Here is a 16,402-nt window from a genome sequence, read left to right as displayed (position 1 = left end):
CTTACCTAAGGTGAGAGCGTTAACCTTTGGGGTTCTACAGGAGAGGAGAAAAGGAAAGAGATAGGGACACCCCAATAACCCCAGGTCATTAAGCCCATATTTTCTATCTGCAGACATCTTACTCTTCGAGTCAGGCATACAGTGCACAGAGGTCCAGCCCAAAGAGCCAACCGGGTGCTACACATCACTTTTGAAGATACGGTAGTCGCCCAGTCAAGACCGGCGCCTCTTCGAGAATCAGGTGAGCGTTACAGTCGATGCACTCAAAGGCCTTTAGGTAGCTTGTGGTGACATTTTTATCTTCCTCCACAAGGTGAAGGTTCTGCTGTCTTGGTCGTCGGGCGTGGATCATCGTACCGAGGATCGATCGTCTCTGCACATGAAGGTGAAACATGAGAGGTTGCGCTCTGCGAGTGAGTCTTCCCACAGGCACTCTTCTTCTTCCACAAACAAAAATAGCCACTATCGGTTCTCTGGAGCACTGGGCACAGGTACCCTTCTCAATCCTCACGAAGGAGGAATGGGAACGTTTTCACCTATAGAATCTTGACATCTTCACCAAGGCATTGGTGGCTCTGGCCCCGGCACCTGTGGTACAGGCAGGGGCGGTGCTCGTTCTGGCCACGGCACCAATGGGTCCCACTGCGTCTTCTGCGACCGGCAGGACCCTGAATTGGTAATGTTGGTGACCCACCACAAAACTCTGGTACTTCCTGTGCTTCAGATGAATCGATACATGGAAGTAGGCATCCTGAACATCCAGGGAAACCAACCAGTTCTGCAGATCGAGGGATCTCAGGCTCTGGGCTAGGGTGACCAACTTGAAGTTGTCCTTGCAAAGGAACAAGTTCAGCAGCTGCAGATCCAGAATGGGGTACAAACTTCTATCCTCCTTTGGCACCAGAAAGTAGGTGGTGTACCGCCGCCTTCTTTGTTCTGAGTGCAGAACCAGCATGGTTGCCCACCAGACTATGGTGCCCTCAGGCGATCACCCTGCCTGGCTACGAGCTCGGACCTGGTCCAGACTGAGAGCAAGACCACTTGGCGCCGGCAGGCTCCGGCCATGACGCAGGTGGCAGCATCATTTTCGGTGCTGTGGACTTTGCAGCTCGGCAGGAATACGTTCTGCTTTCCAGAGATGCTTTCATGACAAAAACATACTCTCTCTCACTAGCACGAGAGCGGTTAAGACTAACAGTGGGCTCGCACCAGGCATACTCATTAACTGAAATGCCACTACATCTTTTAGGTAATCATCTGGTAACAAGTCTAAATTGCCCCTCATACAACACAAGCCTACGCAGCAAGGAGGTAATTGTGACTCTGTATCAATTCATGAGAAGGATTCTAATGTGGCAGATCAAACTTCCAGTCCCAAATGTAACTGTTGAGTCAAATGTTACTATAGAGGAGCACTGGGGTAACATGCCAGAGGCAGTGATAACTGTGGATAATACATCTACCATCATGGGCTGGATCAGTGACCCGGCTATCAATGGTCAAATCCGTCTTCTTTGCTCCTTCATATTTAAAACATTGAATTGCATTCCGATGTTAAGATTACTTAATTCAAACGATGTTGAGTGGGTGAAATTGGCATGTGATAATAACTTAAGAATGATTTGTCAAGTAAATTCTTTCATTATCTTAAAACAAATCTGGGAGTATCGAGAGGACCTTGAATTATTGGGCATTCACGTAGTTCTCTTTGCCAAAGATGATCGGGCATTCTCGTTTATTGAACACCAACTTCCTCGAGTAAACACCATGCCAGGGACATCAGCTGACATTTCATCGTCTACTTTTTTGCAACCTGAGTTTAACTCTCAATTGTCGGCAATCGCTGCCAATATTAAAGATTGGTCTTGGGTGGGCAGTTTGCTAAAAACCATATTGGAGGTAGAACTTGCAAAGAGAAATTCTTAGCTATACAAAGGTCAGATTTCACAGTTGGAATGTTTGTGGATTCAATAACTTTTTTGAATGTTCGAAATCGTATGCCATATTTGATACACTATCTATCGGATTTTTGCAGGAAACAATGCATATGAACCCAGGTTTGGGGCGTCAAAGTGGTGGACTTGCCATTTTAATTAATAATTTGAACATGAAGGTTACCCTAATCCATGAATCTGACGCTATTTTAGCTATTGAAATCATACACTCCGATGATGACTCGGAGGCGTTCCTGGCAATATGTATATATTTTAATCATTCCAGTGTGATGATGGATGGTCTATTGGATACCATTTTAGAAAATGCGTTATTACACAATCCTAATTCTAAGGTCATTGTGGGAGGTGATCTAAATTCGAATTGTGCGAAGGTGTCCAGTGCCAAAAATGGTGATCGAAATTCAAATGTTGAGCTTAATTCAGAAACTTGGGCGGCGTTGGAACCACTACATCGCCTCTTGGAACATGACCTTAGTGGAATTTCGACATGACTGTCTTGGATTATACATGGCACAGAGGCGTTGCATATTCAAGTATTGATTTCTTCATCTCAGCGAGTCTATTGAATATTTGTGAAATTGCAGACGTGGGGTACAGCGATCATTGCAGCATTTCTATTTCGATAAATTTGTTGACCATTCATAGCCTCTGTGAGAGGATTCCTGAACTTGGTTTGATGGAAATAGAGCAGCCATCTCACTCAGTTCATTGGAATAAAAAAAGCTTTGTAATTTTTTGGTTTATAAAATAGGGTCAACAAAAAGATTTGATTTAAAAAAAGATACACATTTCAGGACATTGCGGCGCAGATAGAAACTTACAACAATTACATTATCCAAGAGGCACTCGTCTGCATTATACGAAAATAAGCCGCGTAATCTTATTCAGCGCCCACATAAATATGTATCAGTAATTGCTGAACTAAAGCAGCAAAAGAACAGAGATATTGGCGCTTTGACAAGGTTGCACTTGGCCATACATAAGTTCACCCTGTTAAAAAAATATATATCAAATAATCTCTCTAACTTATAGAAATGCACGTTTGGTACATCATCATAAGGCTCACATAGCTGCCAATCAGGCCATCGTCAACTACATATGTAAACAAAATACCAAAGGTATATGGAATATGCTTAAGGAAAAATCTGAAAAGACTCTAGATTCCATGGCCACATCCATTTCTTCAGATGTCTGGTCTAAATATATTTCACAAGCCTTCCAACCTCCAGACAAATACAATCACATTGAGTTTCAGGCGATTACATTAAAATCTCTGCCACGTATTATGTGGTCTATTGACGACATAGTATGGGCTATTGGCAAGCTAAAATACTCGAAGGCTGCAGGGCCTGACGGCATACCTGCCTGTGTGCTAAAGATTGATGCAATATTTTGGGCAGGTATTCTCAAGTTAAAATGACAATTTTTTGAATACCAGCTCTATTCCGCGCTCCTGGCAAACGTCACTCATAATTCCCATATTTAAAAAGGGCAATCCATCAGAGCCGGCAAACTAGCGTCCCATAGCACTGATGGATGCCTCATATAAGGTCTTTACCATCTTGATCCTAAATGACATTGAGATCTTTATTTGTGACGATCTGCTTTCACAATATCATACTGGGTTTAGGAGATATGCAACTGTACTATCTCATGTGTTTGGAGCTTAAAAAAACATCTCATGGTGCGTCTATATGGCCGCGTTGGATCTCAGTGCTGCTTTCGATTGCGTCATTCGTAACCTGCTGTGGTTGAAAATGGTCAAACTGGGATTCTCAACATCTGCAGCTTAACGAGTAGCCATGTTACATCGAGATACTTGCTATAAAGTACAAATTACTCAGCCAGGTGCCCTTACACAGATCACCACACAAACCGGTGTAAAGCAGAGGTGCAATCTGGCCTCCACTCTATTTAATTTATATTTATGTGATATAGATGGTATCTGGCAAGAAATAATTTTCATTTCCTGGAAAAATAGGGTGTCTGCGACTTAATTGGCTTGCCTTTGCCGCCAATATTTTATTTAAGCAATAGAACCTGAGCGGCGGGGGAATTACCAACTCAGGTAATGCCCCGGGGCCCATAGTTAAGGCCCCGAGCGCCGCTCGGCTTATATTGCTATTAGTACCCCGGCCCGCATTATTTGCGTGACCGGGGTACTAAAAGCATTTTTTTCTGTCCCGAAACTCTGTGGCGTTTCTGGACGGAAAAAGAAACGATCAAGAAAATGGCCGCCGCCATGGAAAGGGAAAACTGAGTCCATTGGTCCGAAGGTAAGTGGGGTTGGGTGGGCGTGAGTGGGACGGGGGAAAAAAAATAATAAATAAAATAAACATACCTGTGTCCCTTGCAGGGGACGAGGGAAGCCTCCAGCTGTGTGGAGGCGCAGAGCGGGGATGGCCCCGCTCCAAATCTCCACACGGCTGGAGGCTTCCCTCGTCCCCCGCCGGGGACGCAGGACCAAGAAGGTAAGTTGGGGGGGGCGGGTGGGAGGGAGGGAAGGGAATTTAAAAAAAACAAAAAAAAAAAGACTTCACCCAGTCCCCGGCGGGGGGCGAAGGCAGCCTCTCAGCCGCTGGGAGGCTTGGAGCGGGGATGGCCCTGCTTCGAGCCTCCTCATTGGCTGAGGGGTTGCCACGCCCCCCCGCTGGGGACAAAGGCCTTGGAATCCCAATGGAGGGATTCCTGGCCGGGTAGGGACCTGGCGAGAGACAGTCAGAATGCTTGTTGCATTCAGATTGTCTCTCGCCGGGTACTAATATTCGATAGAACACCGTTTGGGCTCCAGAACAAACTACAGGCCTTTTCCAAATATGCACTTGAACATAATTTGCGTGCTAATGTCAAAAATATTAGTTTTCACGGACAGAAAGAAAATCTCTATATGTCACTGGACATTAAATGGCATTCCTATAGAAAGAATGCCTGCGGTTAGGTACCTGGGGTATGATCTGTCGAATTTGTCATCCAAGGTAAACTGGCATAGAACGCTAAATCAGAAAGTAAGACCTCTGATTTCGCAGCTAAAAATGATCTAACAAACATTATGCACGTTTTCTTTAAACCCAGCACTTCAATTTTATTTAATGAAAATATAAGCCATTTTACTTCATGATCTTGATTTATGTCTGTATGATATTGGTGTTTATTTGAATTCCATCCAGGCACGCGTCTGAAAGCATGTTCTGGGTTTAGCGAATTCCTTACCTTGTGCTTGCATATGTATTGAATTGGGCTTATCTAGTTTAGCTGCCCGATTCCAGTGGAGACAATTAAATACGTATGCTAAAATGATAAACCCCCGTAGAAATTTTGTATACCAAGAATTTGCCAAGATGCTTTTATGGTCCGATTCGCAGTCCTTGGTTACTTTTCAAACAAGAATGGAGGGGATTTTGTTCAAGATTAATATGACGAAGGAAGATCTCTGGTTGCGCCCAGCGTATGCCAAGAAAAAAACTATATAAATGGGATTGGTCAACAACTATAGATGAGATTGGAGGCTATCATCTCTATCGTGAATTTGCACAATTTTCGTACAAAACGATGGCCTAGATTAAGATGCATTGAATGCTTCCCATGTGAAAAGATTTGTTCAATTTACATGAGATTTAGAATGACCCAACTACACACATTGGAACACACTAAGTACTGGACACGAAGTGCATCAGATAGTTACAGATTTTGCATGGTCCCTCAGCAACCAGAAACTATTAAGCATTTAGTGATTTACTGTGAACACTATGAAGAAGCCAGGATTGGTCACTTTGGAGTAGAAAATGTAAGAAATGCGTGTCTGGCAAGAGAATCCCTATGGTCCAAGCGTATGGTGAGTCCCAATAATTAATTTGTTTTTATTGGGCCGTCTGCCTTTAAAGATCGAATCAGATTTGACGTTTTCTTTACCTATATATCCGCAGCAATGAACATTTGTGCTCATATTCTGCAACATGTAATAGTGGTAACATGAAATTAAGTATTGTTTGTTTTAGGTACAAAGAATTATATTTAACAAAGTTTTGATTGTGCCTTGGTGAAAATGTTAATGAAGATGCTGACGCATCGAATATCGATGTAGTTGTCCAATGTTCCGATTAATCTTGGTTTAATCTATGTATCATATGTATGAGTTTGTGTTGAGATTAATGTTGTCTAGCTAGGACACCTAATGGATATTTGGTTTTTGCTTTGTCGTTTGATTTAAGTTGTATACGTTTAAGATGTATATGTTTTATGGAGCTATGCATTGTTTTAATTTTTATAGGTTAAAGTGCAAAGTAATTATTTTGTGTAAAAGTTTTTTTTAAACTGAAATGCACAATAAATAAAAAACATGACATTTATGACGAGGAGGGCACCCAGGTCCCATTTGGGTTGGAACCCATAGGTTCTAGGGAATAGAGGGACTTCACAGAGTTATATGGGAGTGGCGGCATGGTGGACCTGGCAGCTGATCTGCAAGAGGCTAGCGGTCTGGAAACTTCCCCCCACAGTTGGGCATTCTGCCAGCACCAACACCAGGTAAGCCGAAGGCTGCTTGTCAGTGCCTGATGGCAAAATGGTGGCCGATACCCTGGGTCTCTTTGCGCTGTCCAGAGTGCAGTGCGAGCTGACATTCTGGATGAGGCTCTGATGCACGAGACTCTGCTGTCATTCAATGTGACGGTGGAGGCCCCAGTAATCGTGTGGGGGCAGCCTGTCTCTTTTGCCCCAGTGGACAGGGAGCTTGCGAGGAATCACCACGGTGCACCTTCGGACCTGGCTTTCTTCTTCTTCACCCACACATCACCTGAAAGCCTGGTGGTACAGGCCACTATGGCAAGCATGAAAACCGTGACCTTTCCAGCCCTTTCACCTGATGGGCTAAGCAGTCTAGCGCAGAGACAGTCTAATGCTGCGAGCCATAAAGCATCTTGTGCCATGGCTAGTTTCTCCTTTGCCCTCTGGTCAACTGTAGCCGGTGTGGCAGAGCACGTTTCAGAGGGCGAGATGAGGGATGGTTTTCTGTTCCTGGTCTCTGATGGCAAGGAGGCTGTGCGGCAGATGCTAAAATCTGGCCGAGACATGGTGGACTGCGTGGGCAGGTCTGTGGTCAGGCGACATTTATGGTTACGGATGTCTGGGTTGGGGGCCGACGTCTAGGCAAGGCTGCTAGATATGCTTTTTGATGGGCGGATCTTGTTGGGAGCTAAGGCTGATGACGCCCTCAAAGTCCAGTCATCTAACAGCCCATCATGCAATCCTCATCCAAGGCAGGGGTATTCACCCCTTTCCCAAGTTTGACCAGAGGGGCCATGGTCAACCTACTGCGGGAAGGGGCTCAGGCAGGTACTTCCCAAGAGGCAGAGGGAGAGGTTCGCTGCAAGGAGGTATCGCAGCAGCCTCTGTCGCCTCAGCTCTCCCGGGTGCCAAACCTCTGACGGCCTCCAACACATCACCAGTGGCAGGGAAGCTATCCTTGTTCATCAGGGAGTGGTCTGAGACAACGCCCGATGCTTGGGCCCTACAGGCCATCATTCAGGGGTATTGCCTTACTTTTCTCGAATGCCCTCGAGACCACACCCCGCTGGCCACCCCTTTGTCTGGACCCCATCCTGCTGGAGGTCAGTCGGCTTCTGGCAAAGAACTCTGGGCTGGTTCAGTGAAGAGAACGAGGTTGGGGGTGCTACTCCACCTACTTTCTGGTGCCAAAGGAGGGCAGATGCTTGTGTCCCATTCTGGATCTGCGGCAGCTGAACTTGTTCCTTCGCAAGGGCGAGTTCAAAATGGTCATCGTATCATGATGACTACCCCCGGGCATCCGGATCGAGTCCATCAGCCCCAGGAGCAGGCATCCAGATACTCATTAAAACCCCAACAGCCCCGGCTGGGGGCTGTTTGGATTCAGTCCTGGCGCCATAGGCGCCAGGTTCATAGACTTTACTTACCTTATGCAGACCATGGTGCAAATGAGTCCAAGCCAATGTGAGGCCTGGATGGGACTATTTGATTACAGGGACTATTTTTCACTCGGGTGTGGTTCTGGGGAACTTCTTACCTGGGACTACTTTGATGATTGATGAGGATTTGATGACAGGCTATTTAAACCACGCCCGAACAGCAGCCCATGCTTTGCGTTATTCTGCATCCAGCAGCGTGACGCTCACTGTGTCTGCAAATCAGTCTTCTGCCAGCCCGCCTCGAATCCAGAGCTCCTAGACAAAAGGCAAAGAAAGGAGAAGAGGTTAGATCAGACATTGTTTGATTCCTTACCTGATTCCGGACCCAGCACATCTCCGAGCCTGGAAAGGACATTATTTCAGCATGCGTCGCTTCGCCAGCAGCAGCGTCGCGTTATACTCACCAGTCCACCGCATCTTTCGACTCGGCGCTGCCTTCATCATTTTCTTCGTTGAAACCCAGCACCTGGGGGGGGGGAAACAAAAGGAATAACAAGGTGAGCCGAGAAAACCAACAAGGACAATCTCTTTGCCACCATAGGCTTACCTGCTTTACCACCGGAGGTATTATTCTTTAATTCACCGCATCTTCCTATGCCGCACCTATAAAGGGAGAGAAAATAGCAAGTTAAACTCGTGCAACTTTTACCGGACAGTGTTTGGTAATACAGACTCTTACCTGAACGCCATCAGCTGCCTCCGGGCAATATTCTTTTGGACCCAGCTGCAACCTAACGAGGGAATGGAACAAGAGTGAACATCGGACATAATGAACTCTTTGAACTTTATAGACACTGGAATCAATATTCCTCCAGAACTCCTCCAGTACCTTCAACCCAGTGAAGTAACTGGTATCCACGCGTCCCTGCATGCCATGCAGGATGGCGAGCTCATCATTTAAAAACATAAGGTGAGGTTACCAAAAGGGAATATCGCAGGTGATTAGTGGAGAGAACGAGAACTGTGGGGGGGGCCATCATTAAAGTCCACGGGTGGCTAAATCCCTTTCTCCACTTGCAGGAGAATACTTCTACAAGTCCAGCAGACAAGATTAGGCGGGCCAGTCAAGACTGTCATCTCTTCACTAAGCATCACGTTGGTGGAGACCGCAGCTGTCCGGGTCCGATCGATGCCTCTGTGGGAACCAGGTGAGCGTAACACATCGTAGCCCAGACTTGCAACCTTCTATCTGCAGGACTGGTTGGTTTCCCTGGATCTTCAGCACGCCTACTTCCACCTGCCAGTTCATCTGAAGCACAGGAAGTACCTGAATTTGTGGTGGGTCACCGACATTACCAATTCAGGATCCTGCCGTTCGGCCTTTCGTCAACACCCAGGGTTTTTACCAAACTGCTGGCAGTGGTAGCGGCTCAACTCAGGAGGGAGGGCATCCATGTCGTTCGCTACCTGGATGACTGACTTGCCCGAGCTCACTCACCGGAACTTGTGTCGGAACATCTACTCCGTACATGCACTCTTGCACAGTTTGGTCTTTTTTCGCAGAACTTCAAAAAGTCTGTTTCTGCCATCCCATTGTCTGGGATTTATTGGGACAGTCTAAGACACTCACCTGGGCAGAGATTTCCTGCCCAGCCCAAGGATCGAGTGATTAACTTTTTCCGGTTGGTCAATGTCCTTCAATTGCAGACACAAGTCCGAGCCTTGACCTTCTTGCGCCTTCTGGGCCTCATGGCCTCCTGCATCTTAGTGGTCACAGAGGGAAGACTGCGCATGAGATCTGTTCAATGGCTTCTTTGTTATGAATGGTTTTAGATCCAGGGCAAGGCAATTTGCTGAAAGGAGCATTGCTTTGGCAACCTTGGCCCCAGGTGACGGTGGTCATGGCTGCATCTCTGACCGGTTGGGTGCTCACTTATCAGATCTTAGTGTGGGGACTGTGGTCTCCAACAGAGTCTCAGGAGCATATGAACTTGCTGGAGCTGAGAGCGATGAGGCTGGCCCTAGTTGCTTTCCTGCCCTCTGTAAAATGCAAGACTGTACTGATACTGGCCGACAACACAATGGCCATGCACTACCTCAACGAACGAGGTGGAGTGGGGTCCTTTCCTCTGTGCATGAAAGCAATAAGACTTTGGTTCTGGGCTCTCTAGGACCGAGTCTCCCTGGCGGCGGCTCATCTGGCCTGAAGGAAGAATGTCTCAGCAAATGCATTGAGCTGACAGACGAGTAGGAACTCTGCCAAGAAGTTCTGGAGATCTTCTTTATTTGGGGAACTCCTCAAGTAGACCTCTTCACTGCCAGTGTTAACAGGAAGTGCAAATTGTTCTTCTCCAGGGGATTTCCTCATCGGGGAGCTTTGGGGGACACATTGACGGTAAAGTGGACCTTTTGACCTCCTTTATGCGTTCTCACCAATCTTCGTCAGCCCTCTGGTCCTCGGGAGACTATGTCTGTTCAGAACCACGCTGATCCTGATCGCCTCCGACTGAGCCCGGAGAACATGGTATCTGGAGTTGCTGGACATGTCCATCTGCCCTCACTGGCTCCTTCCGGGGAGAGTCAAATTGCTCTCCCAATCGAAAGGGCAGGCCCTCCACGTGAACCTCAGCATCCTCAACCTTCATGCTTTGCTACTGAGAGGCTTGGATACAAGGAATGGTACTTGTCAGACGATGTATTTGATGTGCTCCTTTCAGCTCATCGGCCTGCTATGAAATCCATTTATACGTGCAGGTTACATATATTTCCGATTTGGTGCCCGGAGAGGGTCCTGGATCCTTTTTCCTTGATTTTCTGCTTTCGTTGGCCCAAGGAGGCCTGCAGATTGGCACTGTGAAGTGTCGCCTCACTGCTATTTCTGTGTTCAAGAGGTCCCCAGAACTGTTAGGCAGTTCTTGCGTGGTATGTGCACCAAGGTTCTTCCCCGATAGTTTGTGGTTCCGGCATGGGATTTGAATTAAGTTTTGACATTTCTTATGCGTGCCCCGTTGGAGCCCCCTTCATTCCTGTCCTATTAAATTGCTCCTAAGGTGATTTTCCTGGTTGCCATCACTTGCACGAGACAGGTGAGTGAGCTCCAGATGTCTGTTATACCACCCTATTCGTTTTTTTCCAAATAGGTGACTTTGAGAGTGAGACCCTCCTTTCTGCCGAAGGTGGTCTCGGATTTCCGTATCTCTTAGAAGATCCATCTTCCTGTGTTCTGTCCTCCGCCTCACCCTTCCAAGGCAGTGGAAAGATTTCTTCGACTGGCGTCGGTACCAGCCCTTAAGTTCTAAATCTCTCCTACTAGAGAGGCTAGGAAGGAGGAACAACTTTTTGTTGGTTACGCTGATGCTCGTGCTGGGAGGGCTGTGACCAACCCGACCCTGTCCAGGTCGATCATTCTCTGCATCTCAGAATGCTACCGTCTGGCTGGGAAGGATGTGCCTGAGGGTCTCTGAGCCCATTCCACCAGAGGCGTGGCTGGCTGCCACCTCTGCTCTTCAGAGGGGAGTCCCTGTCCTGGACATTTTCCAGACAGCTACATGGGCGTCACTGCACACGGGTTCGGAATGCCTGTTTTGGGAGGGCGTGTTGTAAGGAAGGCATGGTATCAACAGTAAGACAGACACAAGTGACCACAGTGCAAGGGTGTTTATTGAACTTCAAAAAGGGTTTGAGAAACGCCTTTCTAATCCTAAATCTAAAGATGGGAGCAAGCTATGACCATCACATAACGCAGTCCTAGTGGTGTATTGTCAAAATAAAAGGGCCTATGCTAAGAAAAAAACTATTTCCAATCCTTACCTCTAAATGCAAATAGTTTGGGAAACAATGTTATGTAAAAGAAAGTGTTCAAGAAATATGTCGGGATATTCAGGTCGTTGGCCTTCCTGCCACACGTTTTTAGCACAGGACAAGGCGGCACACTCTAGCTTAACACAGACTCTGGCTTCTCTAGCACGAGGGTTGCAACATTAGCATTAGGGCCTTCTATTCCCAAGTCTCTTTGCCTTTCAAAGTCTCTTCTTTCAGAGAGCCTGATGCGACAGACAAACACTAGGTTCCTTTCCTCTTAGGATTTCACACTGTCTCAATTTCGCAGGTGATTCACTATTCACCCCGGATCTCCCCTTTACCACAATGCTTGTAGGATTTTCATGTATCCATTTTCTCAGGTGATCACGGTTCTCCCCGGAGGCCACTCAGCCAGGCTCAGATCCATTTCAATACAACGTTCAATCAGTCTCTCTCTGCTGGGCTCAGACCAATGTTAATTCACTTTAACGCAAACTTGCTTTAACCTAAAGCTTTCAATTGATCTCCCTTGTTCAGGCTCGACCAACTTTCATCTACTTTTTTGGCAGTATCAACATTGAAGTCTTTAGATTGTGCATGGGGATTTTGCTTGACCCTTTGCAGCACCACTTCGATTCAAAATCCTTTGCCACTCTTTCGCTTTTGCCACCTCTCATTGGATACCTTACAGAGACTTTCGAATGAGCATGCATGCGGTGCCGGACCACTCTGTCAAAGGTATCAAATCTTGGTTTCAAAGTTCAATCGCTCATCTATTCAATTTTACTTGCGTTGGTTATCAGATGCGTTTCATACAATGTTGCCGCTTGCAACCTTGGCTTCAACACTGAACGGTCTAGTATAGGTCTCCCCAACTCAACGGCTGTGTTGATTTATTGGGCGCGGCTTTGTTGTAGGTGCCAGAAGCACAGCACCACAGCAGCAGCAGATTCCCCCTGCCTTGATTATCGACACAGGAGGGCATTGGGTACCTCCAACACACAATGCAGGATTCTTCAGCCTGGTTTCCTAGTCTTATGCTTTCTATTCTCAAGGTTTTGTGAAAGTAACGGTTTCTTGTCGGAAAGGTCAAGGGCACTTCCCTCTTTGAGATCCCTTTCTGTTTTGCCGCCTTTCTCTGCATGTTAAACTGCCATCTTGGAACTGCTGCTTCCCCCTGTGTTTGGCTTTGCTTAGAGTGTGCTCTTGTGCTCCACGTTCTTTCCGTGTGGGGGAAGTGTAAAGGGAGTCAGGTGTGCGTGATGGTCAGTAATTGCCTGACCCTGCCTGACCATTGTATTGGGACATGTCAGTTATACGGCTCAGGTGTTAGTCCATTTTCTCTCATAGCAAGCTGTCTGTGAGAAAGTGTTTGTGTGCTGAAAGGGGTTGGGGGGGGTGAGTTAAGTTCCTAGGTATCCTGGTAGGATGGGGTAAAAGTGTTACAGGGGAGGGGGCGTACTGCTTCTCGCCACCCGGGTCCCACCCCCCGAAGACCCCTCACCCAGGTGATCCTCCCGCACTGGTCCACCCTCAGGGTCTGGATCCCAAAGGGTTGGGCGTGTCCTGGCCACCTGGAAAAGATTCCTCGGGACTAGCAGGCCAGACAACTTCAGGTTTCTCACAGCGGTCCTCCAGAGTTTTCTGATTTAGGTGGTGTCCTTGCTTCCTCCCTTCTCCAGATTTACATACTGCTTTTGGGAGTCTATCATAGATGAGGAACCCATGGAAGGAAAGAATCCATTAGAAAAACAAATGACTTGCCTCTCGTTAATATTCTTTCTTATGGCTGTTCCTGCCACAGATTCCTCATCGCCATCCCTACCTGCCCCTCTTGCAGGAAACTAGTACACCATCGGTTCTAGAGCCCCTCAGCATCGGTGCTAGGGAAAAAGGGTGGAAGTGAGGTCGTGGGGCGCGTCGCTGCTACTTATGCCGGCCCCGACATTGCTTCTGGTGCAGAGCACGTAGAGGCTTTGGACAGACCCGATGCAGAGCCGTGCGGCGGCGGGAACGTTTCCAGAGAACAGCTGCGCTGGGATATGGGCATCATAGATGAGGAATCTGTGGCAGGAACATCCACCACAAAGAACATTACTCAGAAGTAAGCAATTTGTTTCTTACCCTTAATTTGATTATGGCTAACTGATGTACTAAGGGGTTGACATTCTGTGTTGGCAAATTAGTATGTGCTACGCACCAAGAAAGAGCAATGCACTTTGTTTTTTGCCCTAGTTACACCCATATCAGACAAGGTGCACTGACACCACTTTTAAGAATGTTATTTAGGCATTGTTGCCAAGCGTTATTGTTTTCACTTCTATCAGCAATAGTGTACTTCAGGAAGTAGGCTTTAAGCTTATGTTGCAGTCTGATGAAGGCTACAACACGCGTTACTATCTGAAGTCATAATTCCTTATTTTTTAGATCATGAGAATTGTTTTAATCAAGCTGATCTTAATGAATTGCTAAATATTTTTGTGACTGAAAAACTGTTTAATTGATGTCCTTATTTTATCTCTTTTTGCTTAAGATGTTGTATTGTTTCTTTTGTATTTATTGTGGCTGTAAGTTTGTGAAAGCCTTTATGGTACGACTTGTTTTACCAAATTATAAGTGTGGACTTACTGAGTGGCATGTTCAATAACATAAGGTCATGGATTCCTTTGGTAGACATTGTGTAGACCGACATATCCCTGACCCACACAACCTATAAACTTTGTTATGCCTTAACCACCTCTTCTTGGCCCAATGCTGTACTCTACCTGCTGTTCGTTTATGCATTGCCCAACCTGTGCCCTACCCGAACCTTTGCAGCTTTATTGCAGATGTTTCCTTTGGCTATTGGCAGCAGTTGGTTACTGTACCTCTTCAGTGATGCGTCTGGGAGGGATGTTAGTGGTGGCACCTGCCTGTTGCATGCCTTGTTCTATGTTGCCTTCTCGCTATTCACAAGAGGTTTATTTTTATTCTTTTTTCGTCATTAATATTTGTCACTTGACTAAGCTTCCTGGATCTGTCCTTTGTCTATTCTACTCTGTTTAATTGTCCATGTGCCTTCTCAAAGATATTTTCCTAGGCCCGCCCCCCTTTACTCTTTCTTGCAAGTGTTGGCATGGCTTCAGACGGCAGGTAATACAGAGCCATGATGATGCTTCTATCTGTCATGCCGATGCTGATTTGTCTTTTTTTTTTTTTTTTTTTAAGCATTTGAGCTGACTTTGGCAGAAGGAACACGGTTGGAGAAGAGATTATTCCACTGCACGTTTGCTACAGTAAGTGCAAGTTATGTGTACCTTTTACAATTGCAGTGTGGGCTTCTCAAGAAGGTGACACAGGATTGCTGCTGCAGAACTGTCCTGCTGAGAAAGCAAAGGGTATGGTCAGTGATGTGGTAATGCAAGTCTCTATAGCTGAGGAGGTAGCAGTTTATTGTGGGTCATATCTTTGTGGCAAGACTGAGAATTTAAGACCTAAGGAATGCAGCAAATCTAGCGGGGTCGCTGCTGAGGGGTGATGAAACGCCATACATCTGGTGCAGAAGATGGGTTTATTGTGGAGATTGGTAAAACACAAATTCAATAGGAGCATCTACAAAATGTGGTGAGGGGCCCTGAAATTCCCTTAACACATAGACATGCCAGGCCTTAAGCCATTCCGAGGCTCCCATGTGTTGTAGGTACTGCAATTGTATGCTACACCTGAGTGTGGGTTGAATCTTTAGTTATAGTTGTGCTCCCCAAAATGTGAAAATGCACTTAGGTTTGGGGAAGTGCACGCCTTCAGGCATGGCGACATTTCCTAGGTTTTATTCCAGATGGCAAGCTCAGTCTATCATGTTTAAATGTTGAAAGAGGCTGAAGAAATGTACAGCACAGATGTCGCAAAACCTTTGTTTTGCATTCATGGATTGTAGTTGGGTTGAGCATTTGCTTGTCAGACGATTCTGTAGGAGTTGTTCCTTTCAGAAACTCTTGTCTCCAGACAATGATAGTTATTGAAGAGGGAAGATGGTGGGAGATGGCAAGTGATGTTTTCTACAATCCAAAATGTCATCCATGTACCACAGTAAGCTTAATTCTGCAATACTTGTGAGAATAAGTTCACCAGGGGAGGTGCAGATATAATGTGGTTGCATAGTGATATACATGATGGCCAAGGGATGAATGACAGTACCACTGCTCGGTGACCTTCTGAAAGAAAAATACAAATGAAAACATTCACATAGAACCCTATTGCTTAAAGACTGTGTGTTTTCAATATGCAATGTACAGTTTCTTCCATGTTAAACTTTACTGATTTTAGATAAATATCATTTCCAGGTTTCGTTTATACAAACATAAATATCATCTTAAATGTCTGTCACTCCTGGTAACATAGCATATTCCATTTGAAAATGTACAATGTATGGTAGTCCACCAAGGCTGTCCCTTAACATTTTTAGGCAATATCCTCCAAGCTGTGACAGTCAAACCTACTTCAATGACATCCTGACACCTGAGAGTTGGAAAAGGAGAATTTTAATTTTCTTTCAATGTTCAATCACTTTTGATCTAGAGTTTCAGGAAGCGTGCTCTAAAGTTAGGGCCAGATAGACTCAACTTTGACTATCTGGTTAGAAGTAGGTTTGTAATAGATTGTAACGGATAGCGGAGTGTCTGCAGTGCTGCAGGAGTGTTTACTGTGGGTCCACGTTATCCTACAGAGTTGTTGTACTCTGCCTGCCGCAGAGGGAGGAGTGTGCCTCTCATCGACTCGGCTTCA

At 46.1% G+C, this 16,402-nt stretch overlaps 1 protein-coding gene across 1 annotated transcript in view; it reads left to right on the top strand.

Moving 5' to 3' along the window:
- The window catches only part of ECHS1 (enoyl-CoA hydratase, short chain 1), a 298,785-nt gene that overhangs the window by 216,312 nt on the left and 66,071 nt on the right, over window positions 1-16,402 (top strand). The window contains exon 7 of the mRNA XM_069611067.1: window positions 14,846-14,913. Coding sequence (XP_069467168.1) covers window positions 14,846-14,913 — 68 coding nt within the window. The remainder of the gene's footprint in view (window positions 1-14,845; window positions 14,914-16,402) is intronic.

The sequence above is a fragment of the Ambystoma mexicanum genome, chromosome 8 (assembly GCF_040938575.1).
Source record: "Ambystoma mexicanum isolate Mex_15411 chromosome 8, UKY_AmexF1_1, whole genome shotgun sequence".
NCBI classification, from domain to species: Eukaryota; Metazoa; Chordata; class Amphibia; order Caudata; family Ambystomatidae; genus Ambystoma; species Ambystoma mexicanum.
Note: the sequence above shows the minus strand (reverse complement) of the source record. Positions and strands in the feature narration are given on the sequence as shown.